At 62.2% G+C, this 25099-nt stretch overlaps 1 protein-coding gene across 1 annotated transcript in view; it reads left to right on the top strand.

The window, feature by feature from the left end:
- The window catches only part of COL22A1 (collagen type XXII alpha 1 chain), a gene marked incomplete at its 5' end in the record, with an annotated part of 143579 nt that overhangs the window by 61065 nt on the left and 57415 nt on the right, over window positions 1-25099 (top strand). Inside the window, 17 exons of the mRNA XM_084229743.1 lie at window positions 944-997; window positions 6905-6958; window positions 7523-7576; window positions 8471-8524; window positions 9455-9508; window positions 10113-10157; window positions 10643-10705; window positions 11155-11208; window positions 13805-13846; window positions 14377-14409; window positions 16588-16641; window positions 16923-16976; window positions 18786-18839; window positions 19283-19336; window positions 20630-20683; window positions 23039-23143; window positions 23566-23610. Coding sequence (XP_084085869.1) covers window positions 944-997; window positions 6905-6958; window positions 7523-7576; window positions 8471-8524; window positions 9455-9508; window positions 10113-10157; window positions 10643-10705; window positions 11155-11208; window positions 13805-13846; window positions 14377-14409; window positions 16588-16641; window positions 16923-16976; window positions 18786-18839; window positions 19283-19336; window positions 20630-20683; window positions 23039-23143; window positions 23566-23610 — 927 coding nt within the window. The remainder of the gene's footprint in view (window positions 1-943; window positions 998-6904; window positions 6959-7522; window positions 7577-8470; window positions 8525-9454; window positions 9509-10112; window positions 10158-10642; window positions 10706-11154; window positions 11209-13804; window positions 13847-14376; window positions 14410-16587; window positions 16642-16922; window positions 16977-18785; window positions 18840-19282; window positions 19337-20629; window positions 20684-23038; window positions 23144-23565; window positions 23611-25099) is intronic.

The raw sequence follows: 25099 nt of genomic DNA on the forward strand, positions 1-25099 counted from the left end.
GGTGACGGGGGAGAAGATGCTGGGCAGAGAGCAGCTTGCTGTTGGGACTGGTCCTCAGGCTGCCCCCAAGAGCATCCAGGCAGAGGGAAAGTCAAGGGAAGTCGGGGTGGGGTCAAGGTCAAGGCAGTGGAGGTCCGGCTGGCTGGAGAAAGGGGGCAGCCGAAGGGATGGAGGTGCGAGCATGGACGGAGCCCGGGGCGGGGCCTCGAGCCCCGCACTGGAGCGGTTCGGGAAGTGGCGGGTTGGGGTGGGAGCAGGACCCGGTTTGTGTTCAAGGACACACACCAGCAGGGTAAAGCTGGGTAAAGTGAGGCGATGGGCAGAAGGTGAAGGCGGCGCCCCTGCCAGGGCCGGGAGAGGAGGGCAGGGGCAGCCGGCCGGGGTGGGTCACGGTGGCGTCCACCGCTGCCCGGCAGCCCCGCTCCATCCACCCGCGGCTTCCAGAGCAGCCGGCCGGGCCACGCCGTGTGGGTCCTCAGCAGCCCTCCTCCGGGAAGCCTCCCCAGACGTCAGGCAGTTTGCAAAGTCAAACAAGTGTGTGTGTGCACAGGAGGGTGGTGGGCGGGGCCTGCCTTTCCGCAGGAGCCTCACCAAAGGGACCCCAGAGTTCAGGAGCGTTGGTTGCCTGGAAGGAAGGCGCTGCGGGCGGGGCTGGGCCTTCTCCCAGGCGAGCCTCTCTGCGCCTTTTGAACGTGGGGCCACGAGTTCCCTAATCCCTCGAAGTTACCAGCTGGGATCCGCAGCCCCCAAGGTCAGGCCTCCCCCACTCCCCACTACGACCCTGGAGCACCCCCGCAACGGTTTGCAGGGTGTCTGGGGGCAAATCTGTTCATCAGGGTGTTTGGGAAATAAAACTGACGTCGCCCCCGAAGCTGTGATTAGAGCCCCTCTGGGTGGACGGCGCCTGCCCGCCTGCTAATTTTGCCTTGTCTTCTGCCCCCAGGGGAAGAAAGGTGACGTGGGCACCCCCGGGACCCCTGGAGCGCTGGGCCCGCAGGTAAGCGCTTTGCCTGCCCCTCTGCAGCAGTGCCCTGCGGAGACCGGGCGGGCAGTTCTCAGGCGGTCACTCGCCAAGCTCGAGGAGGAGGGTGAGGGCTCGTTGCCCTCCCTCCTGCCCTTCCTCCCCTGGCTCCGCCCTGGGCCCCCCGCCCTGGACGCCCCACCTGTGCACCTGCTCCCACGGTGGACGCCAGACCTCCCGCCAGGTGTTGGCAGGGAGGTGCCAGCAGAGGACGCCGCTGACATCACTGCTCCAGGTGCTCACTGCCTGCTGCGGCAGACGCGGGGCAGAGAGGTGCTGGCGGCCGGGGCTCAGCCCCGGGCACCCGGTCAGGACAGGGCAGGGGTGGGGAGTGGAGACTGGACCCCCGAGCTTGCCTTCCTGGAGTTACACGCACGTGGCGCTGTGTGTTAACGGTGCCACATAGAGTGCCTGCGTGTGCGCTGCATCACCGGGCTTTCCCGTGAGCAAAGCTTCTGCGTTTCCGAAAACATCGGCATGAGTGCTCCGCCATCAAACAGCTCCAGCAACAGTTTCCCTGCTGCCCTCTGTGCGCTCCTGGGAATGCATGTTTCATTCTTTCATTTTTAGTTTTGAAGTCACTGCCCTTCAGCTAAGTGCCGGGCAGCTGCTGAGGGAGTGCTGGGCATTGAGCTGGGCGCTGTAGATGTGAATATTGGGGTTTCCAGGGCAGGGTCTTGCCAGAAACAGGCACTCTGAGACATTCTCCGGGGCTCAGAGCCGGCTCCTGCATGGACTGATCGCAACCTGGTGGACGCAAACCTGTTCGCTCCTGCTGCCGTCAGTGTGTCCGTGTCACTGTGTCCGTTCTTGAGAACCGCCCACTTGAGAACCACCCGCGAGAGAAGAACGCTTCTCGCCGGGAGATGTAGCGACACTGGCTCAGAGATGAATTAGCCCCGTCTGTAACGGGACGAGTCAGCACCACCTCCTCAGCACACGAGTGAGCCCCTGGGGCCCTGGCGTCCTGCCAGACACGCTCCCTGTGCCTTTCGAGCTGAAAGATCCACCTGGTGGATGGTGGCGGCCTGTGTCACAGCTGGTGGCTCCAGCATCCTCTGCCTTTTGGAGAAACGAAAGGCGGGGTGTGGCGTGGTCCGGTGTCGGGTGCTGCAGTCTGGGTGACTGTCCAGATGTCGGGCGGATGAAAGTCCCACTGAAGGTGGGAATGCAGCCAGAGCAGAGGCAGGCCAGGGGCTGCCAGGCCTGGGCCGCTGCCCAGAACCCCCCGGTTGGCAGTCCTTGCCGCTGCACCCCGAGAGCCGCATCCTGGAGGGAGGACCTTGGACACCTCCTCCAAAGCCCGTGTGTGCAGGTGCGGGGTGTGACGGCTGCGCTCATGTATGCAAGTCCTTCTCATGCAGCCTCAGGTTCCAGGCACTTTCATAAATCCACCTCCACTGGAGCGAGGTGGTTACTGGGAATGATTATTTGCCATTCCCTTATTAATGATAATAGGCTCGTTGGTTATTTATGCAGCATCCCCTAATTCCCAGGCCCGCTAGAGAGCTGTTTAGTCACGAGCGGATTAGAAGGATCAAGTGCTGTTCATTAACGATAATTAGCCTGATCAGTTAATTAATAAGTAGACTCATTACTTGGTTGTTTTCATTAGTCATAATTAAAACAGTCATCATTTTGTTGTGAACATTTAGGTCTAGTGGTAATTTGTCACACTCATTAATAATTAGATTAATTAGTTATTTTGTTATGTTTTTATCTGTGATAAGAGAGTGAACTCACACCTGGGAAGCCTCCCCCATGCTGGGTGAGTTCACACACCCTTATTAATCCAGCCCCTGAGGCATTGGGACGGAGGGACGGAGGCCCTGGAGGCGGGTGGTCTGCACCCCCAAGGCCCAGTATCTGCGCCAGCGCAGGCAGCCCCAGGTGACCTGGCATTGGACCTCGGCCATCTTGCCCCAGGCCCTGTCCCTCATCTCTTTATGCCATCCCTACCACCACCAACAAAGCTAACGGTCCCCTCAAAATAAACTTCTGGTTTGCCATCTGCTTGGGAAGGCAGGCACTGGGCAGGTTCTCGACCAACTTGAGCAGCGGATAAAGGACAGTCCTGGAGCCCTCGGTGGGTTTTCCAGGCTTTGATCTTTCTACGCCATTTGTAGTGAGGCAGCCAGGCGCAGGGCAGGCAGGGGGGCTGGGGGGCTGGCTAGCCCCCCAAGAATCTTCACTCTTTGGCTTTGGCGTTCTCTTGTGGTCTCTTCCTCTTAGTCGTGCGTCCTCTGCTGCAGCTGTCCTCTGTATGCGACTCCGCCCTGTAGCCCCAGCGTCCAGGCTCAGCTGTGCCCACTCACGCAGCCCCACACCACACTCCAGGTGTCCACCCTCAGGCCTGCGTGCTCCGTGCCCATGATCCTACATGCCTCCTGCCTCCAAGGCCGCAGGTGACAGCCACGGAGGCCAGCAGCGTAAAACCTGACCGTGTCGCTACCCTAGCCCATCTTTAATTCCAATGCTAGACTAGCAGACAGGCCGGTTCTCCTTGGTCAAAAACCTTGTGAAGGTCGAAGTCTCCTGCTCTGGTTCTCCAGCGTGCAGTGACCAGCCTCCTGCGGGCGTGTGTGCGGGGCCCAGCAGGGCTGGGGCTGGGCTGGCGCAGGGACGTTTGGCCAGGAGGCCCTGCTCTCCCAGGGCTCGGGCCTAAGGCACACTGAGCTCCTGGAGGCCCCGAGCTCACCCTCCCGGTCTGCGAGTTGTCTCCGTGAGCCCAACACGCTGTGGCGAGCTGTAAGAGCTCATTTTTTGATCGCTGAGTAGCGCCCCGTGGTGAGTCCACACCGTGAGCTCGTCCATGCCTGTGTCCGCGGGCACGGAGCCGTGCCGTCGCTTGGCTGTTGTCAGTAGCAGCGAGGGCTGGAGCAAGATGTGGTTCCGCCACTGTCTGGAATACTACTCAGTCATAAGGAGGGTGAAAAGCTGCCATTTACAGCCAAATGGAAGGAGTTTACTGCACAGGGAGTTCTGTGCAGTAAAGCAAGTCAGAATGACAAATAGTGGACATTTGTACAGGAGACGATTTGACAAAGCAGAGCTGAGGTCCACTCTGCCCGAGGTGCCTGGTGGCCTGGAGGAGGCTGGACGTAGCCCCCTGCAGGTGGCCGGTCCGAGCAGAGCTCCTGCGCCCTCGGCCCCCTCCGCCTCCATGTGCCCCTGCCCGGCTGCTGGGGCCTCCCGAGCAGGGCTCTGGCAAGAGGCATCTGGTCCCTGACCACTACCCTGACATTTCCACCTGGGCCTGCAGGCACTGCCCACCCGTGTAGAGGAGGCTGGAGGCAGCTCGCTGCCCTGTGCGGCCCGTGGAGGCCGCTTTCCAGCCTCTCCAGCCACGTCCCCGCTGCTCTGTCTTTGCTGGTGGCCTCCGCGGGGGGTGGGCCAACTGCCACACAGGGTTTGCTCTTGCTCCTGTGACTGCAGCGGATCCTCACCAAGACCTGGCCTCAGGGCCTGGACAGGCGTCCCCGCACTTACGGAGAGCCTGGCCACGGTGTCCCAGGCTGGCCCGCGGGACCCCTGAGAGGACAGCTGTGCGCTGACCCTCCTCCGCTGCAGTCACCAGGGAGGAGCCTGGCCGGTCCCTGTGCAGGTCACTGTCCAGCTCTGCCTGGACCTTCAATTGATCCTGCTGCAAGCAAATGTCCCCCAATAGACACCCCCAAAGATTCACGGGGCCTGGCAGAGCTACAGAGAAAACCAGGTGCTGCCCAAGTGTCCGCGTCCCAACTGCCCGAAGTCCAAGCCCGCTGCTGGCTGCCGCGCGCCCCCAGGGGGCCGAGAGTGGACGCTGCGCACAGTCTTGCCATTTGTTGGCGTGTATCGCCCTCTAGTGGCACGGGGGGTTCAAGTCCTTGACTTCCTTGGTCCACCTGCCCGAGCTGGGCTCCCCCAGAGATGCAGGGACAAGAGGGGCCTCTGGCTCCAGGGCCTGTGCTCAGGTGACCCCAGGAGGGCGCGCGTTCCCCTGGGGGACTAGTGAAAATGGCAGAGAGGAGGAACATCGCAGATGGGAAGGGAGGGGAGACCCCTGAGCCACAGAGGCCCTGGCGAGGTCTGCTCTGCCGCTGGCCGCGATGCAGGGGACGGGCCGGGGAGGCCACTGCCAACACAGGGCAGCACTGGGCAGGAATGGGCCGCGGAGGGCCTCACCCGCGGAGGGACCGGCTGTGCTGCGATGGCCTTGGGTGGGCCTGTCGGGAACGCTCAGGCCCACCTCCCCTCCTGCCTCACCGGCTGGCCGGCCTGTCACCCAGGCCCGCCCTGGCCCTCCGGCCCGCTCCAGGCTGCTGGCTGCTTCGCTGAGTGCTCGCGGGAAACTCAGCGCGCGCCTGTCCGAGGCCTGCCCTGGAGATGGAGCCTCCTGACCCGGCTCTGGGAGGCCCCGGCTCCGGCCCCGCCCCACCCAGCCGGCCCCTATTCCCAGATGGAGCTCGGCCGTGCCCCCAGCCTAGGCCTCCCCACTCCCGCTGCGCCTGGCTCCCTGCCGCTGCCCGCTGCCCCTTCTCCTGGCCTCTTCCCCACAGGAGCCCCTCAGAGCCACCCCCCTTCTCCCTGCAGGAATCCGGGCCACCCCCTGGCCTGTGCTGATGGCTTCCCGAGCACTTGCCGCTTTCTGGCAGAGACTCTCTGCCACGCGCTCCCTCCCCCGCCCTCCCTGCAGTCGCCACGGCGGTGCAGGTGACCCAGGTACACCGAGGGGCAGCGCCTGCCTCCTGGGTGCGGCGCATAAGCACCGGGAAGGAATGACTAGACTGATTGTGAATCTGGGTCCCTGTGGTGGGCCGGACGGGTCTCTGCAGAATGACTTACTTCATCTAAAGACAAGGAGCGAGCACTGGCCAGGACAGGAGAGACGGGGCCGGCGCGCACTGCTGGGGTCGTCCCTGGTGCCACCGCTGTGGAGAAGAGCATGGGGGCCTCTAAAAATTAAAAATAAGTGTATTATGTGACTCGGTGATCCCACTGCTGCGTGTTTCTCCAAAGAACACCAAAAAAACAGAAACCCAGTCATTCGGAGAAATGTTTGTGCCCCCGTATTCATCACAGTGTTGTTCACAACCCCCAAGACAGGGAAATAATCTAAGTGCTGCCCCGCGGGCAAATGCATCAGTCTATGGACTGGTGGAATATTACTCAGCTGTGAACAATGAAGTTGTGACCCTGCCGTTTGCAACTTGGGCGGACCCAGAGGGGACAGAATGTAGGGCGAGGAGCCAGATAGGGACAGACAGACGATGCGATGTCACTCATATGCGGTAGATAAAGAATAAATGAACAAATAAAACAAAAACAAGCCTTTAGGCTCGAAGAACAAAACAGTGGTTACTGGAAGGGAAGGGAGAAGGGGTGGGGAAATCAGGGAAGGGCTTGACGGTGGGGTGAGAGGCGGGACTCACACACGCAGAGGCTGATTCATACACCTGTGCCCCAAGACCCGCGTGAGGTCACACGTCCAAGCTCCTTCAGTGAAGAGGGGGTGGGGTGGAGAAGATTTGCTGTCGGGAGAGTTGTCTGCAGAACTGTGACACGTGCTTTTTCTTGGCCCTCCCGCAGACCTATGGTCCTGCCCTTCACCCCAGATTCCCCGCCCACTAGGGCTGCACCCCTGCTCTGGGGCCTCATTCCTGGCCGCCCCGCTGTGTGCACGCCGCACGTCCGCAGGCCGCAGAGTCGAAGAGCCAACAGCCGTTCTCTGTGTCGCCTCAGAAGGAATCTTTTACAATTTGATTTTCGGTCTTTTCTTTCTGCTCCTGTTCCTTTCTGTTTGAAAAGAAGCCGTGACGCTGCTGACGTCAGCCCCTGCCCCCAGCCCAGAGGAGCCTCTCGAGGGGCTGTGGTGTTGTAACCCTCCACCCTCTTCCTTTGCAGGGACCTCCAGGCTCCCCTGGCATCCCAGGCCCGCCTGGACCCGGAGGCCCCCCGGTAAGACTGGCTTGGACTTTCTCTTACAGGGAACTTAGGGCAGGCGCATCTTTGGTTTGTCTCTGTCCAGGCCCAGTGCTGGGGTGTCGGCAGGGGTCCCGCCCTGGCCGAGCCCAGGCCCTGGGCGCTCAGCCCCGAGCCCCAGCACAGGGAGCAGCTGCTTGCAGCACTGTCCAGGGAGCCTGGTCGCCCTTTCGTGGTTTGGCCGTGAGGGGTGCAGCAGGCCGGGGCGGGGCGTTGTCCGTGTTTCCTCTCCCCAACTTTGGGTGCAATGGGCAACCTTGCTGGGCAACCTTGCAGAGGGCAGTGGGGTCAGGGACCCCTGCTGGGGGAGGCAGCCTGGTGTGGGCAGAGGAGGGGGCCCCGCCACCCCAGCCAGTGGAGATGAGTGTGGGGCGGGTGGCCGCTGCGGACCAGGCCAGCGTGGGGACGCGTTGGCTCCCAGATGCGTCCACACTGGGTTCCTCATGGAGCCAGAGGCCTGGGCCTGGCCAGGGAGGCGCGGGATGAAGGGGCCGATGCCCAGGAAGCCAGACTCACCGTGCCCTGCGGTTCCCTTTACAGGGTCTTCCTGGAGAGATCGGCTTCCCGGGAAAACCCGGGCACCCTGGGCAGGCGGTGAGTGACCCCCCGGCTTCCCGCCTTTCCATCCAGGGGCCTTCCACGGGACGCGCTGCTGCTCACCCCCAGGCCCCAGGACCAGGCCTTTCCTCAGGGGCCTTCCTGGGCCCTGGCTTCCGGCTTTGCCCCCGTGACTGCAGCTGGGGTGCCAACTGGGGTGCCCTCTCTCTGCCCCTTTGCTCTCCTTACCCAGAGAAAAAGTCAAAGTCCTTTGTGTTTGTCCAGGAGGGACACGTAGAGAGAGAGGGCCAAGGGCTGGGCCATGGCCGGCCCAGGACAAGGCCACGGGCCTCCTGTTCTCACCCTAAGCCAAGATGACCTGGGCCAGGAGCTTGTCCTTTCTTCCAAGGCCTGTGCTCAGCCAACACCCGCCTGGCACAGTGGGTGTCTGTCTCCTGGCCTCTCGGCCTCGGCTCTGCAGGACAGGATGGCAGGGGCGGCCCCTGAGCCTCCGACCTGTGATGAGGGCACAGAGAAGCAGTGGACGGCCTGGCGAGCCTGGGGCCCTGGGGCCTGCGTGGAGAGATCGGCTTCCTGGGAAAGCCGATCTTCCCAGAGGCCTGGGTCAGGCTGTGGTCCTCATGCTGCTTCTGGGCCTGGCTTGTCTCCTCCCCTGGCAGCTGGACGTGGCAATGGGACCTTCAGAACCAGGTCCAGCCAACCACCCGCTTGCCCGCCCACACTTCCGGGCCGCTGGGGGCTGGCAGGGGCCAGAGGGGCAGACCCATCCCCATCCCAGGGAAACGTGCAAGTGGACCTGGCCCCATGGATAAGGCCACGAGCGCCTCTGATAAGAAGGGGTTCCCAGCCTCTGGCTGCAGAATCAGTCCTCGCTAAGCTGGTGCTTCCCCGGCCTGCCCTCATGCGTCTGTGTCTCCCCGTCTTGGCCAGGGGTCCCCGGGAAAGGATGGGCTGCATGGACCTCCGGGCCTGCCAGGACCCAAGGTGGGTATTCACGGGGTGCATGAGGAGAGGACCCGCGGAGGCAGAGCCAGGGAGATGCGTCCCTGCTGGGGGATTAAACTGCACGGGCGGCCTGGGCCGCGGGCGGCGGAGATGCCCGCCTTGGGGAGGGTGCAGGCGCCGGGCGTCAGCGCAGGAGCCCAGGGGTGCAGGGGCGTGGGTTCATTTTGAATCTTAAAAATTTGCATTTATTTTGTTTGTGAGGAAGAGAACCTTGCAGACACTCTTGCTAACATACTTGTAAACCGCTCTGGGACACGGCCCGGAGCGCAGGGGGAGGGCGGGGGAGGGCGAGCGTGCACAGAGGGGCGAGGCTGTGCTCGCTCAACCCCACAAGTCAGTATCTGGCAAATCAACAAAACTTGAGAAAATGAAAACAACGTCTTCCTGAGGTTCTCCTTGTGAGGACGCTGGCGCTGGAGGGCAAACACCCTGGCTTCCAGGCGCAGGGGGCGTGGGCGGCGCCGACGGGCGGTGGAGAGCCGCCAGCCGCAGGCCTGAGCTGAGCTTGGGCCCCGTCGCCCAGGGGGGCCGGCCGCGGCCACGGGCGTGCAGGCAGCGGTGACGGTTCCTCATTCTCGTCAGTGAGCAGAGCTAGAAACTCGTCTTTCACGCAGAATGAGGAATTTCAGTTCACTTCCTTGCATTTTACGTGACTGTTCTCCACCCACCTCGGCTCAGAAGACTAGGCCCAGGGCAGCCGGGGGCTCGCGTTCTCCGGGCCCCTCCCAGCTCTGCCCCATCCAGGCCTCGGGCGCAGGCGCACCTGCCCGCCCAGCTGCTGCACGTGGGGCTGCGAGGTGGTGGCGGCCCTCTGGGTCCCCCGGGACTCAGGAGCTTCCGCCCGCCGCTCCCTCCCCCCGCACTGCACCACCGGCCACTGGCCCTCACTGTCCTGCTGCTTCCTTCCAGGGGGAGCCCGGGGACAGAGGCTACGACGGCCTTCCTGGGAAGCCCGGCCCTCGGGTACGCACCCCCCGCCTGCCCTCCTGTCATCCAAGCGGTGTCGGGGCTGCAGACCCCCCGGGATGGAGCATGGGGCCCGCTGGCTGGGGGGATGACGGGAGGGTCACAGCCCCGGGCACCCAGGAGCGGGGAGGCGTGGGTCCCGCAAGCCAGGGGCACTGGGGCCCTCCCTCCTTCCTGCCTTCCCCCCTCCTGGCTAACGGTCCCTCGAAATGAGCAGGACGCCCCCGCTGGCTGGCGAGAGGCTGGGCCCCGCTCCGTGCCTCGAAGCCTTTAGAGGCCCCGTGGAAGCGCAAGAGCTCTCAGCCCTGCCCCCCCAGCTGTCTGTCACCGTGGAGAAGTGCTCCCCCGGCCCCTGGGCTCCCCATTCCTGGAGTCCAGACTCTAGGACCCCAGCACGCCCTTGGGGGCGCACAGCTCCGGGGGCCTTCACAGCGTAAGAACCGACATTCGTGTTCGTTTAAAAAGATGCACACGACCCAAAATCACTGCAGTGGGACTGGATGGAGCCCGCTATTGTGGCCCTGGACCCCCTGATGTGGACGTGGGGGTACCCCAAAGAGAGTGTGCAGGGAAAATGATGGGGTGTCTGTTCTGTCTCCAGGGTGAAGTTGGGGAGCAAGGTCTGGCAGGCCAGCCCGGAGAGAAGGTCTGTTGGTGTCACTTGCCCGAAGGCCCATGCGCTCCACCCCCTGTTCCCCAGCGTCTGCGAGGACTTGTTCTAGGGGTCCCTGGGGCGTGTGGCGTTCAGTTCACACATTCAGTGACCCACCCCATAGTCAGCAAGTCCTCCGTGTCCGTGGCGGTGGGGGGCGGGGGGCCACCAGCATGACCTGGTGCACCTGTGCGAGGTGCGTTGAGCGACGAGCCGGCGAGGGCGGGCTTGGGGAGCCCCTAACTCAGACTGGGGGCGTGTTGGGGAGAGCGAGGCGTGGCCGCGCCTGAGAGCTGCTGGGCCAGGAGTGAGACACCGAGCGGGAGGGAGGCACAAGTGGGGAGAGCCTGGGGACGCCCCAATGGCAATTCCCTTGGCTGCCCCATCACCTCCACTAAGTCCGAGACCTCTGGGGGCTGGAAAGCGGGAGCAGGGGCAGTGGCCCCACAACCTGGCTCAACAGCGCCCCTGTCCCCCAGGGAGCCGCAGGTCTGCCAGGTGCGCCAGGACTCCCGGGCCTGAGGGGAGAGAAGGGGGAACAGGTAAGTGACCCACAGCCTTTCCTCTGGGGCCCCTCACCTGAGCCTGGGGAGAGCAGCCCCCTTGGGAGTCTTTTGGGGGGCTAGCTGGTTTGACTGGGGTTCAAGGGGCCTTCTCCGGAGCTCAAAGATGAGAAAAGTGGGGGAGGGGGCAGATAGCTCTGGTCTGTGAGCTGGACCGGGAGGTGGCGGCCTTGAGTGGGCCCTGGAGAGGGTGGGCTGTCCCCCTGAAGTTGCAGAGGGCCGGGTGGGCGGGGTCACCTGGGGGCTGCCGCCTGGGGAGCCGGTGCATCTACTTAGTCCCCAGGACTCCTGGGGCCGCCTCGGTGCGCTCTCTGCCAGGTGAGGGCGTTGGAGGAATGGGGTCTGTGCAGCCGTCGCCCCCCAGGAAAGGCAGCGTCTCCCCCGGGTGCTGCTCAGTTGCCCGGGGTGACAGGTCATCTTTTCCCCAGGGAGAGAAAGGCGGCCTGGGGCTCCCGGGACTGAAAGGTGACCGAGGAGACAAGGTAGGAGCTGCTGCCCAGGGCTCCCCTCTGCATGTGTGGGTGCTGCCTGCAGCGGGGAGGCCGAGCTCTGGGGTCCCTGCTGCTGATGGCCGTGCACTGTACAGATGAGGGGCCTGGGGGGAGGCGGACCCTCCTCCAGGCTGCAGGAGAGGCTCGGGGGGCTGCGCCGGGCCCTGGATCTCCAGTGTCCTGGCCCCGGCAGCTCCGTGCACCCGCTGGCTGGAGGCTGGGATCTGGGGCCTGGGGACCCTCTGTCCCAGGGGCCTGGTGCGCCCCCTTCCACACGGCTCGCCCCGGGCCCCTGCGCGGGGTCCGCACGTCCTTCTCAGGGTGACTCCGCCGCTTGCCCCTGTTCCCTTGTGCTCCCTTGTTCTGGGAGGGGCTCCGACCCCCGCCGCGGGCTGACAACTTAGGGCTTTGCCGCAGGCGGCCGGCGACCTAAGTGGCGTCTGGCGTGGAAAGGGCTCGTGGGGAGGCCGCGCAGCCGGGCCCGCGCGCGCACTTGCCAGAGACGCAATTTTCATTTGAGAATCTCATTTCCAGGATGCAAAGGACTCAGAGAGACCATAAAGCCCTCTTTATTGCTTTGGCAGAATTGCCAGGGCCAGGACAGAACCCTGGGCAGGCTTCCGAAGAGTCTGGTCTCCTTTCTCCTCCTCCAGAGAAAGGTGTAGGGACAGTGCAGGCCAAGGGGGGCAGAATCAGACACCGATGCACCGGTGCCCCTTCTGACTGTGCCTATAGGGCCCCTCCGGCCCTGCCCCCAGCCCTCTCCTCCCCGCCACCTGCTGTGGGCACTGGCGCCCCGCAGGCCTGAAGGGAGGCGTAACAGGCTCCCAAGAACGGCCGAGCCCAGGCCCCTTAAAGGGGGCCCTGCGGTCCTAGGCCCCTGGTCGCGTCAGAGAGCCCCGCCCGTGCCTGCGCCAGCCCCGGGGCCCCTTGTTCCCCGGGTTGGGGGCATGGTCTCCCCGCGAAGGCTCCTCTCGGACACCCGTTTACACAGTGAACTGGGGAGCCGCCGACTCTGACGTGGGCGCCTGTCAGGGCTGGTGCGTGAGCCGGCCGGGGCGGGTTGGTGCGGAGCGTGAGCCCAGGTGTCACAGAGAACCGGGGAGCGGGTGGTGCAGACGGCACTGGGCGGCCTTTGTCTTTGCAAATCTTCTGGAGCGCGATGAGGGCAGCTTCCTCCTTCCTGCCGGCCTCGACCGAGTTCCGGCCCGGGCTCGGCATGTGCCGGCCGTGTGACTCGGGGCAGGGGAATGGGCGTCTCTAGGCTTCGGTTTCCTTATTCCTGAAGTGGCCTATCTTCTAGGCTCTTCTAAGGAGAGTAAAGGAGGCCAGAACGCGCCCTGCTGTGCTCCCAGCCCGCTCAGGGTCATGTGGTCGCCTCCCTCCTTGGCCTGCTGTGCCAAGCGTGGCCCACTCGGCCCCTGTGCTCTGTGGCCAGTTGTCTGTCCCAGGAGCCTCATCCTGCGAAGAGGAAAACCAACAAAGAGGCAAAACAATGTAGAAGTGGTAGAGTTGGGGCGCAAGCTTAGAGAGTCAGCCCCTCTGTGCTGCTCACAGGAGTGTAGGATGGTGCCCTCAGCCCCGAGAACATCTTTCCCCTTCAAAGGGAAGGGCAGGCCCCAGAGGAGGCTCTCAGGGAGCTCTGGGCTTGGAGCTCTGGGCCTGGTGCTCTGGGCCTGGTTTGGGGGAGCAACCCTGCCTGCGGCTCCGGTAGGTGGGAAGCAGTGATGTCCTCAACGTGACGAGGTGTGGGGCTCCCTTTATTTCCTCACGCACAGTAGTTACGGCCGTGTGAATGTCTAAGTCACCTAGCGACCTCTCAAAACATAGGTTGCTGTGTGTTGAAAATATTTTATAATTCGGGATCTATTGCTGTCCATCACTCATCCATCTGCCTAGCGCCGGTCGGTTATGTCTATTTTCCGTCTTCCTCCTTCCCGCCCTTCTTTTTTTTTTTTTTTTTTGTGGGACCCTCGCCAGCAGCCGGGGAATGAACCGGTGCTGCAGAGGTTGCAGGCAACCTCACAGCCCAGCGCTCAGCCGCTGCGCCACCAGGGGAGGCCCCTCCCTTCTTTTTTATCCATCCATCCTCCATCCATCCTCCATCCATCATCCATCCATCCATCCATCCATCCATCCATCCATCCATCCTCCATCCTCTACTCATCGTCTATCCATCATCCATCCACCATCCATCCTCCATCCATCCATCCATCCATCCATCATCCATCCATCCATCCATCCACCCTCCATCCATCATCCATCCTCCATCCATCCTCCATCCATCCATCCATCCATCCATCCATCCTCCATCCTCTACTCATCGTCTATCCATCATCCATCCACCATCCATCATCCATCCATCCGCCATCCATCCACCATCATCCATCTTTCATTCATCCATCCACCATCTACTCATCGTCCATCCATCCTCCATCCATCCATCCTCCATCCATCCACCCATCCACCATCCATCCATCCTCCATCCATCATCCAGGTAGATGCAGGGTGGGTGATTCTGTTGTCTGGGGATAAGCGGACTTGACAGGAGGACAAAGTGTCATCTATTTTCTGTTTTTCCATCCAGGGTGAGGTCGGTCCAGCCGGGCCCCCTGGACTACCTGGAACAGTAAGTACCACTATTCTAGCCCTTTCTCCTGCTCAAAGCTCCTAAGCTGATGGGGTGCCCCTTCCCACACATGACTGCTTAGTCACAACACCAGCGCCTCCCTGGCGTCCAGGCTCACTGGCATCTCGTTTAGCCACAGCAGATGATGGTGGGAAGGAGACCCCGAGAGAGCGTCCCAGGGCCCCAGGTGCTGCTGAGGATGTTGGAGGATGATTCCACATGCGCCCTGCAGCGCCCACGTGGGGAGCATTTCATCCCATTTACCACTGAGGGTGTAGGCGCTGGCAGACGTCCCCCTCACAGCCGCAGAGGGGCGGCGGGGCTTGAGCTCAGCCCGTGACTCCAGCGTCCCTGCCTCCCGCCCCTCGGCTTTCTCCCTGGCAACAGCTTCTGGACAGAGCATGTGATTCTAATCGTCAGAACTAATGATACTTAAAGGGAGCGTCAGGCCTGTGTCCTTCCAGGTGGGGCGTCTGTCTGAGGCGGCTCTGGACTTGACCCCGCCTCTTACGCTGTGGTTTCCTTTGCAGACGCCCCTGTTCACGCCGCACCCTAGGATGCCCGTGAGTCTCCCCCAACTTGCATCTGACAAAGTACCAACAAAAAGGCGGGTCACACCTCCAGACACGGTGTATTGGGCTCACCTGGACACCAGGGAGGCAGCACTGAAAGAGGGGTTCAGGCAGACTCCCCGAAGGCCACTGGAGAGGATGTTTAAGGGGCTTCTTTCCTGAGCAGAGGTAGGGGGGCACTCGAGGACCAGCCATCTCTCAAGCCCTCACCACGCAAGATCTAGGGGGAAGCCCAGCGTGGAATGGCCCGGCACGTGGGGCCAGCCTGGGGCCAGCAGCATCTTCTGAGCTGGCTGGAAATGAGGCCTCCAGAAGGAACGAGCTCACGTCTGCGGAAGCTTCCTCTGCGTCAAGTACCATGAAGCATATTTAGCAAAAAAATAATTTCACTCAATCCGGGTCTCGGCTCTCTGAAGTAGACCATGCAGAGAAAATTAGGAAACCAGCTTGTGCCACTGGCACTCGTGGGGGCCCCAGAAGAGGTTTGGGAGTGGAGGACAGGGAGGAGCCTCGAGAGCAAGGTCCCCAAATCTGCCTGTGGCAGGTGGGAATGTAGAGTGACACCCCAAAACCAACAGCACCTTTCTGTACTGGCCACTCAGCTAACTGAAGGTTGAGCACTAGCCCTTTCCTCCAGATCCCCTAATCAGATGCTGGGTCTGCCTTCTAGATACTTCCACGGTCCTCCCTACACCTCCAAAGTCTCCAAAGTCTTTGCTTTCAAACTCCTGGCTTATGCAGGACCCCCGCCCCCTACATTCCTGGTACATGCTGGTCTACCCTGAGTCCTGCAGGTGGGGGGTGGGGTGTCTCCCCAAGCAGGCGTGCACCTATGCACTGTGCTAGTTCCCCTCCCTGAGACAGCTGTGCAGGGCCTTGCTGAGGCACGTCCTCTGCTCCCCCAGGAGAGCACCCCAGACTCGCCTGTCTCCTTTGTGGACTCATCTTGCAGCCCCTTGCCTTTGCACTGACACCTTGTTCCGTGTGAAGTGGGAACCACCTGTTCATTTTGCAGATAGGGTCACCGTGGGGGAACACTTCGCCCCAGGCTGTGTGGCCAGTGAGCGGGGGTTCAAGTGGGGCTGGGTGAGGCTCAAGAGGGGGGGCTGTTTTCAGCAGGGTCTAGTCCGGCTCCTCTCCTGTGGCTGGGTGGGGCCTTCAGCCGTTGGAGCGTAAGAGAGGCCTGTGGTCCACCTGGATATAGCCTCTTGTCTGCCCACCTGTCCTGTTACCTTGAAGGCCAGGGTGGGCATCTCAACCTTCCCAGGACCCTGGACATGGCACCAGCAGATCAAGAGGAGAACCAGCCTCCCACCCCCGGCAACTTCTCCTCTCTGGGCACGCCCAGCGCCGCACACGCCAGCCCAGCTCCAGAGGGGTTGGGCCGAGCGGCTGGGAAAAGCCCTCCCTCCTCTGGGCATTCGCTCCACTTGGCCCTGCTTAGGCCACCGCTGCAGGCCACAGTGTTAGCGGGACAGGCCTGTGCCCCGGCCCCTGCCAGGAGCCAGTGAGCAGGCAGGAGCCCCACGTGCAAGCACTTCATTTCAGATCCCCGGCCACTGAGCAGAGAGAATGGGGGCGTAACCCCGAGGAGACCGTCCGCCACCCGCCTTGAGCTGGCCTCAGAGCGGGCTGGGCAGCCCCCAGCAAGCAGCCCGCCAGGCAGCGTCAAGCTGCTGCTCCTGGTCTTCGTCACGTCCGGCCCCCTGGTCTTGTTCTCGGCCTCCCGCCTCCGGTCATCTTGACCCTGGCACACCCCTGGGACATCTGAGGGCATCGGTGTCCCGCACACCTCGGGCACCCGGGGCTGGAATCTCAGTCCAAAGCAAGAGGAAACAGCCCGCGCCCCGCGTGTGCAGACTCCTGGGCTGGGCGGTGCCGACCCTTCTCCCTGGCCCCCGTCACCAGGACACAACGCAGAAATGGCCTGACGGTGCCCCGACCGCCAGAGCCGTGGAGGAGAGAGACAGCTGGGCAGCCCCGACGGGCAGCTCGCTCCTCGCGGGGGTCCATCAAGACTCTCGGCCTTAGGCCTGAAGGATGGGAAATGTTGCTCGGCTTGGTGCCGTGGGAAGGACATGCCTGGCAGAGGGACAGTCTTGGGGGCAGGATGGCCGTGAGGCCAGCGTGGCCATTGCGTCTGCTGTATCTTTGCTTCTGTGCCAACAGGGAGAACAAGGGCCCAAGGGTGAGAAGGGCGATCCCGGCCTGCCAGGAGAACCGGTGAGTCCCTGCACCTCCATCTTCGCCCTGGTCAGAGCCCGGTGCCCAGGCTGGTTACCCAGAATCCAGCTGAGCAGGTGCAGGGCCGAGCTGTACAACCCGCCCCCGGGCACCTCACTGCAGGAATGCAGCCCCTTCCCCCACCCCCGGCATTCTAGGGACACCCCCTTCCAGACCTCAACCCTCCCAGACCTCAACTCACACCCATGGCACCTGCCCACACCTCCCAACATGCCCAGAATGAGGGGGTGATCTAGTCACTGAGTGGCCTTTCTTTGCAGGGATCTCAGGGCCATCCTGGAGAATTGGGGCCTCGGGGACCTGCTGGGCCACCGGTAAGAAAATCCTCTCTCCACGCCCTGGTTCTGAGACCAGGAAACCTCTCCAGTCCACGGGCCCCTCCCCTGACACCTCCGAAGTGCCTTCCTGGGGGCACTGCCTTGTGCTGACTAGACCCATGAGCCCGGGGCCCCAGAGGCCCCGGCAGAACACCTGAAATGCAGACCCCATGACCCCCACCTCTGGACCCTGCCCTTTAGGGGAACTCGGATCCCACCACGTCCCCTTCCGAGAGCAGACACCCTCTGGAAAGGTGCTCCCGGCCCAGCCCCCTTGGGCTCTCCGAGTGCAAACCCCCTCCCCACCAGCCCTGGCTGCAGCTCTGACCTGGACAGCATTCTGGGGCCTGTCTTAGTTTTGGCTTAGCTGACGCTTGAGCTGTTGATAGTTCTCTGGGGTTGGAGGACTTGCCGCTGGGGACACAGCTTAGGATGGGGTGTGTGGACCCAGACTCCACGGGCCACCTCGCTGCCTGTGGGTGCCTGCACCATCCTGTCGCTCTGGGCCACTTTGCATAGGGATGCAGGGGCAGGTGGACCCCGACGTCCTGGGGGTCAGGAGGGGAAAAGTAAGGCCAGGTGGGGTTCCAGCTCCTCTCACAGATTGGGGGTTCTGCCTGGGCCCACCTGCGCCCTGTCCTTCTAGCTTGGATCAAGATATTTTAAGAGTCGGAAATGTGATCACTTGCCACTTTGATGTATTTTTTTTAGACTGTGAGCACACACTTCTCCCTCTCCTCCTCAGAATGCTCCCCTCCCCGTTTATCCATCCATCCAGCTGTCCACCCACCCGCCCACCCCCCACCCACCCATCCATCCATCCACCCACCATCTATCCATCCATCCTCTATCCTCTGCCCATCCATCCATCCATCCATCCATCCTCCATCCTCCATCCCTCCATCCATCCATCCATCCTCCATCCATCCCTCCATCCTCCATCCATCCTCCATCCTCCATCCATCCATCCATCCATCCATCCATCCTCCATCCTCCATCCATCCATCCATCCTCCATGCATCCATCCATGCATCCATCCATGCATCCATGCATCCTCCATCCATCCTCCATCCAGCCATCCATCCTCCATCCTCCATCCATCCTCCATCCATCCATCCATGCATCCATCCATCCTCCATGCATCCATCCATGCATCCATCCATGCATCCATCCATCCTCCATCCATCCTCCATCCATCCATCCATCCATCCATCCTCCATCCATCCATCCATGCATCCATCCATCCTCCATCCATCCATCCATCCTCCATCCATCCATCCTCCATCCATCCATCCATCCATCCATCCATCCATCCTCCATCCATCCATCCATCCATCCATCCTCCATCCATCCATCCATCCTCCATCCTCCATCCATGCATCCATCCATGCATCCATCCATGCATCCATGCATCCTCCATCCATCCTCCATCCATCCATCCATCCTCCATCCATCCATCCACCCTCCATCCATCCATCCACCATCCATCATCCATCCATCCATCCATCCATCCATCCATCCATCCACCCATCCATCCTCCATCCATCCATCCATCCTCCATCCATCCATCCTCCATCCATCCATCCATCCATCCATCCATCCATCCATCCTCCATCCATCCATCATCCATCCATCCATCCATCCATCCATCCATCCATCCATCCATCCATCCATATTGAGGTAACAGTGGTTCACAGCTTGTTTAGGGGAACAGGCTCACAAGAAAGCTGTCCCCAGACAGTGGTGGGGAGGGGATGACCACTATGTTACCATGATGTCTCCTTCCCCCTCTTCTTTCCTGTGCAGGGTGCCAAGGGACAAGACGGTGCCCACGGGGTGCCCGGAGCGGCTGGAAACCCTGTGAGTCCTGGAGCCCCACCCGCCACTGGGGCCCCTGGGGGACAGAGCTGAGCATCTGCCCCTGGCTCTGGGCTCAGGGTGGGGAAGGAAGCGCCATCCACGCGTGGGTGGCCAGGGTGGGGCTTTTGAGCAGCAAGGACAAGAGAGATGGCGGCCTGGCCTCCCCGCTTCACAGCAATGCAGGCTCTGCACACACCACACCACACACACCGCACACACAACACACACAACACACACAACACACACCGCACACACAACACACACACGTACCGCACACATACACCCGCCTTGGCCGTGACTCAGGCTGGAGGCGCGCCCCCTCCTCAGGGAGGGCTTCGGCGCAGCCGTGGTCCCAGCCGAGCGCAGCGCGGAGGCGAGGGCCGTGGAGGCCGCGGGAGGACGAGCTGAAGCGGTGAGCCCTTCCAACCGTCTCCCCCTCACAGGGCACGCCCGGACCTGCGGGACCCCCAGGCCCCAGTGGCCCCCCAGGAAATGCGGTGAGTGGGGCGGGGTCACCAGCCCCGGTGGGGAGCCCAGGCCTGGGCCATGTGGCGAGTTCTCCTGGGACACCCCCGCTCCTCAGGGTGTCCCCGCGCCCCAAGCCCGCCTGCAGCAAAGGCGGCTCGGGGAGCAGAGGCCGGGGCGGAGTGGCTGGGGCTGCGGGAGTGTGGACGTGTCCGGCTGCTAGACCAGCACCGGCGTCTGCCTGGAGCAGGGAAGATGAACCCAAGACTTCGGGGGTCCTGGCTGTGGGTTCCAGTCACACCTCGGCCCCGGCTGGCCTCCGGGCCTGGCCCCTCCCACACCCCGAGCTCTGCATCTCCAGGGTGGACGCAGCGGGCAGGGCTGGGCCCCTCAGCCCTCGACTGTCCAGCCGCCCTCTGGGGTGCGGCCTCTCCCCGTGGGCCGGGCTGTCCACCGGGGGCCTGGCTGAGGGTCCACCGTCCACGCTGACTCTGCGTTGCTGGGGGGAGCTCCGAGGGGCCCGCCAAGGCTACCGAGCGTCTGGGCTCCGGGCCGGCGAGGTCCTTCTTCTCGGCCACCACCGCACCGACACCCTGGCCTGGGAGGCAGACCCGGGGCTACGCGCAGGCCCTGCCCTAGGGGGGCGGGTATTGCCCTTCCCCCGTCACACATGAGGAGACTGGGGCACGGGGAGTGGAGGCCGGTGGGGAGTGGTCGCCGTAGATGCTTCGGAGCAGCTTCCCCCGCCCGGAGGGGCAGGTCCGGCAGCCAGGCCTGCGAGCCAGGGCTTTCCTCTGGCGCTTGGGACCTCGTCATTGTCCAGCCACGTGGCATTGTCAGCGGCCCCAGCAGCTGCCCTGATCTGTGGGCACCGATGCCCCAGCTCTGCCCCCACCGGGGTGGCTCTGAGGGTGCGTCCTGCCTGGCCCCGGGGCTCCGCAGGGCAGAGCCCCATGACACACACCTGTCTCTCCACCCCCTTCACCAGCTTGTTCTCCTACTGGAAGGTGAGGGCCTGTCTCAGCCTCTGGGCACCCCCGAGACACGGGCCGCGGGGGGCAGGCCTCCGATGTCACGCCTGGCTTCTGGGTCATCCCCACCCTCCCTGGGGTCTGCCATAGGGACCCTACCCGTCCCTCCAGGAGCCTCCGCAGAGAGTCCAGCAGCCACGCTGTGTGCGTGCCCAGGGCAGGAGCAGAGCCGGGGCCGGACGAGCAGGACACAGCTGCCATCATCAACCACCTGGACCCTAGGGGCCTCGTCACCCTCTCTGGGCACAGGCCACCTTGGAATTTGCATGTCAATCGCCTTTCTTTTTTCTTCAGGGCCCCCCTGGCATCAGAGGCCCCCCTGGGAAGGACGGGGAGCGCGGAGAGAAGGTAAGGCACGGGCCATCTCCGGCACACGTGGCTGCTCCCCAGTCCTGCTCCCTCTCAGTTCAGTGCTCCCCCATCCCTGCTGCTGCCAGACTTCCCAAGCTGCGAGGACAGGCTTTATTGACCGGAAAGAGGAGCGACACGGGCCCCCCAACACACCAACGCTCAAGGGCGAAGGGGACCTGCCGCCTCCTGAAGCCGGGGCTCGTGCCCAGAATCACAAATGACATTACGCGCCCCCACCCCAGACGCCCCGAATGGTAGTCGTGCGAGCTGAGCGACCTGGCTTTTGTGTGTGCTTTTTAATTGAAGTGATGTTGGTTTAGGGGAACAGGCTCGCACCTCGTCAGATGCACGTGGCCACCCAAACTGCCCCCAAGCCCCCATCGCCGTCCACGGGCCTGTCCCCTATGGCGGCGTCTGCTCCGCCCTGAGATTCCTGGGGCAGGAGACGTGGCTCAGGGTCACGAGGCTCCCGGCGGAGGGGCCTGGCTGCGCGGGGCAGGGGCCGAGGGCTGCTCTGCACCCCAGGAGGAGGCACAGACACACACAGCTGTCCCTGGCCCCCCCAGTGCCCCTCCTGGCACACGTGTCTGAACTTCTCAAAACAAATTCCTTCTTTTCCGCTTTGCCTGGGAACTTTCAAAGGACTGAGCTCTTTATCTTTTATCTTTCAAATGTGACCAGCACAGACGGGGAGGGGAGGCTGGATTCTGAAATCCACAGAATGCAAAACTGTTTATTGCAGAGAAAAATGAGCAGCCAACTGCGGGCACTGCCTGGGTTGGCGCGTAATTGGATCCCCAGCTCAGTCATGACCCACGTGAGCCGGGGGCTAATGTGTTGGAGAGAGAGGTAATGAATACCGCCTTAGGCCAGCCATGAGGTCACCCAGGCTGAGCCAGGGAAGGAAACCCCCCCCCATCTCCTGGCCTCCGTCACACCAGGCGTGAGGACTGTTCTCCACTCCGGGCCGGGTGGGTGGACCCGCAGCTGGACCCACACGTGGACGTCAGGGTTTGAGACCAGAGCCCTGGCGCGCGGGGTGCTGTCAGCTCACTCACCCTCTAGGGGGCGCCAAACACCTCTCCTTGGCCCAGGGACGCCACGGCCCTCCCGGAACTCAGCCGGAAACGCAAGTGCCCCGCGGAGTGGACAAACGTCCACGCCCGGACACGCTCCTCCTCCGTCCCACTCTCCAGGGGCTGGTCTGAGGCTGGGGAGGCTGATCCTGCCCTTGGCTTGCGAGCGGCCTCTCCATCCCTGGCTTTGCCGATCCTGGCCCCTCTTTCTTCTGCTCTCTACCAGGGAGACCCCAGATTGCGCCCTGGGCCCGAGGGCGTCCACTCTGGGAGCAGTCCCCGGGCTCCGGCGGGGCAGCCTCGTGCCCTGCAGCCACAAGGGGCTGAGCTGTGTGGTCAGAAAGGAGGACATTGGCCTGCAGGGAGCTCAAAGCCAGTTCCTTGTCAGAGGCTGTCATGTCTGTCTCTGTCACTCTTTCATCTCTCTGTCCCTGTGTGTGTCACTGTCCCTGTATGTGTCTCTGTCCCTGTATGTGTCTCTGTCTCTGTGTGTTTCTCTCTGTCTCTGTCTCTCTGTGTGTGTCGCTCTCTCTCCCCACTTTGAAGCCCAAAGCTGTGGTCATATCACTGAAGGTCTGTTGTGTGAAGGTTTAGGCTTTGTCTGCAGAGCTCCACGCTTGCATGCCAAATGTCCGGGAGGCCGCAGGGAGGCCGACTGGGCTGGCCATGAGGAACCACTGAGTCTAGGCCGTGCACAAGCAGCCTGGGGAGGTGGTGACCGCTCTGCTCCGCGGGGACCCAAGCTGAGTGGAGTCCTGCCCTGAGTGGGGGCCGATGGGTTCACCACTCACGACCTTTCTGTCTCCGTGTTCCATGTGTGCGTGTTCACTGTGGGGAGCGTCATAGACCAGGGGCTTAAACAGCAGAAATGTCCTGTCTCTCCTGTCTCAGGCCTCGTCTGGGCCCCTCTCCTTGGCTTGTGGATGGCCGCCTTGTCCCCGTGTCTTCCCCCCGAGTGTGTCCGGGTCCAGTTCCTCCTCACCAGACACCAGTCATGTTGGTCAGGACCTGCCTCCTCCGGTGTCACCTCATCCTTTCTTAACATCAGCAAAGGGCCTATTTCCAAGCAGAGGCACAGGAGTTAGGACTTCAGCCTGTCCATTCGGGGTGCACAATGTAACCAGGCGCACACCATCTGTCATTCTCCCCACTTGCTGGGGGGGCTTTCTGAAGCAGTCGGGGCATCTCCAGGGCCCTCCAGCCCTCGGACGCCAGCCAGCAGCAAGCTTCTCCCTGGGGGTCGGTGAGCCTGGACACTGTCCACTTTTCTTTTCAGGGAGCAGCAGGCGAGGAAGGTGCCCCAGGACTAGCTGGCCCCAGAGGTGACCCTGGTGCTCCCGGGCTCCCTGGACCATCTGGAAAGGGGAAAGATGGGGAGCCGGTAAGTGTCCCCAGAAACCAGGGGCTCCTGCGCCCGTGACCATCAGGCTGGGCTTGGAAACGAGAAAGGCTCACTGGCCGAACATTGCAGAGACGGAGTCACAGCCGGTGACAGGAAGAGCCGGGGGGGAGGGGATGTGGGGAGGCCGTGGGCGGGCTTGGGGGCCTGGCTGGGGAGCAGTGGCGCTCGTGTTCTTCAGGCCGGGGCGGCACAACGTCCACACGGCGCACGGAGCCATCCCAGCCAGCTCAGCCATGGGCTGTGCGGAGAGAAGGGCCTCGGCCCCCGCAGAGCCAGGCAGATGGCTCAGAGGAAGTGGCACTTTTCTAAATGCGACAGTTGGGGACACCTGTGTTCAGGTGGAGGGCACGGCAGGGGGCACTTGGGGTCCTTGACTTCCTGGCATTTGTTCATTTCCCCAGGGACCTCGTGGACCACCTGGCTTACCTGGACCCCTAGGAACCAAGGTGAGTCTTACCTGTACCGCAGGAGCCACAGGTTGGCCTCAGAAAGGCACCGCGGGAGTGTTACTGTGAGCACCTCTGGCCACTCGCACTCCTGTCCATCACGTTCTGCTTGAGGAAAGGCTCTGTGACTCCGGGTGTGCCCTTCCAGCATGCCCAGTTGGTGCTTATTAAATGACGTGGCAAGCGACACTGACTTTCAATCAGCAGAGAATGGGCCCCGCCATCTTGTGTGGCCATGGAGTGGTGGCGACAGATGGCCCCCTACGGCTGCTGATCGCACAGTCTACTTCTCTCTCACATTCAGGCTAGTGGGCGTCTCGGCGGGTGGCTTCTGACCCACACAGCCATGCCGGACCCCACACTCCTCAGTCTAGTGTCTGTTCCGTCTCCTAAGTGCTCAGGAGCCGCCACCATATTCCTGGCACGCAGGAGTACTTGGAGGAGCGGACAGTGCCTGTGGGCAGATTTGACGGGTCAGGCTACAGGTGGTCATTCATTCCCACCAAGCTGGTGCTGCTCCCCAGAGGGGCGGCAGGAACGGGGTTGTCATCGAGCACCTAGGATTCCAGAAAGGGAAACGCTTTGGAAACACCAGTGCCCTCTTCCTCAACTCATTTGCAGCCACACTCTTTTTATTTTAAAGATTTATTATTTATGCATACAAGAACTGGGGTACAGGCCAGAGCTGCGGAGGGTGAGAGGATTCGCCAGAGACAGAGTGGGGAGCAGAACAGGCAGATGGACTGAAATACACCAGGCGAGGTCTGCTGTGCCATGTGGGCAGCTCCCTGGCTGGCCGGGGATTGAACTTATGCCACCGTGGCTGCAGACAGCTTCATAGGTTGCATCTCAACCCCTTGCGCCGCCAGGGAGGCCCTGCAAACACACTCTTAAAAGAACTTTCCCGGGTGGCAGGGACGTGTCCCTGAAGTTCTCCCTGCCTGGAACTGTTCCTTCCTTGACTTGTTTCTGCATCAATTACCAGTGTGTTTGTAATTTCGTCCATGGCACCTCCACCACTGCCGGCACGTGTCAGGCCTGAGGCTGGCTGTGGATGACAGCAATGTGTGTGAGTGTCCTGCCCCCCAGCAGCTCAGGGGCCACTGGAGAAACCACAGAACGGGGCCGGAATGGGCACCAATAGAGGGAAAGAGAGGAAGCTGCCGACCCGGCGTGGTTTGACTCTGGAAGACATTTGGGAGGAGGTGAAGCTGGTCCTGATCTTGAAGCACATAGAGCAGATGGCAGGGAAAGAAAACTGTCTTTGGAGAAGACCTCGTGCTGTAAATGCAGCCTCGGCCAGTGGAAAAGTATCTGACCAACGAAAATGCAGAAACTTGAGAATGGAGTAACATAGTTAATTCTTGATATTAGAAGCAGCATTGTTTTAATTGAACACAAGCATTTCAGGTCACATAGATTGAAGGGGTGTTGTAATGTTAGTATATTTGTTTTTACCCCTGGTATCTATTTATGAAAACATGTTTTA

The sequence above is a fragment of the Talpa europaea genome (genome assembly GCF_964194135.1).
Source record: "Talpa europaea genome assembly, chromosome: 3".
NCBI lineage: Eukaryota > Metazoa > Chordata > Mammalia > Eulipotyphla > Talpidae > Talpa > Talpa europaea.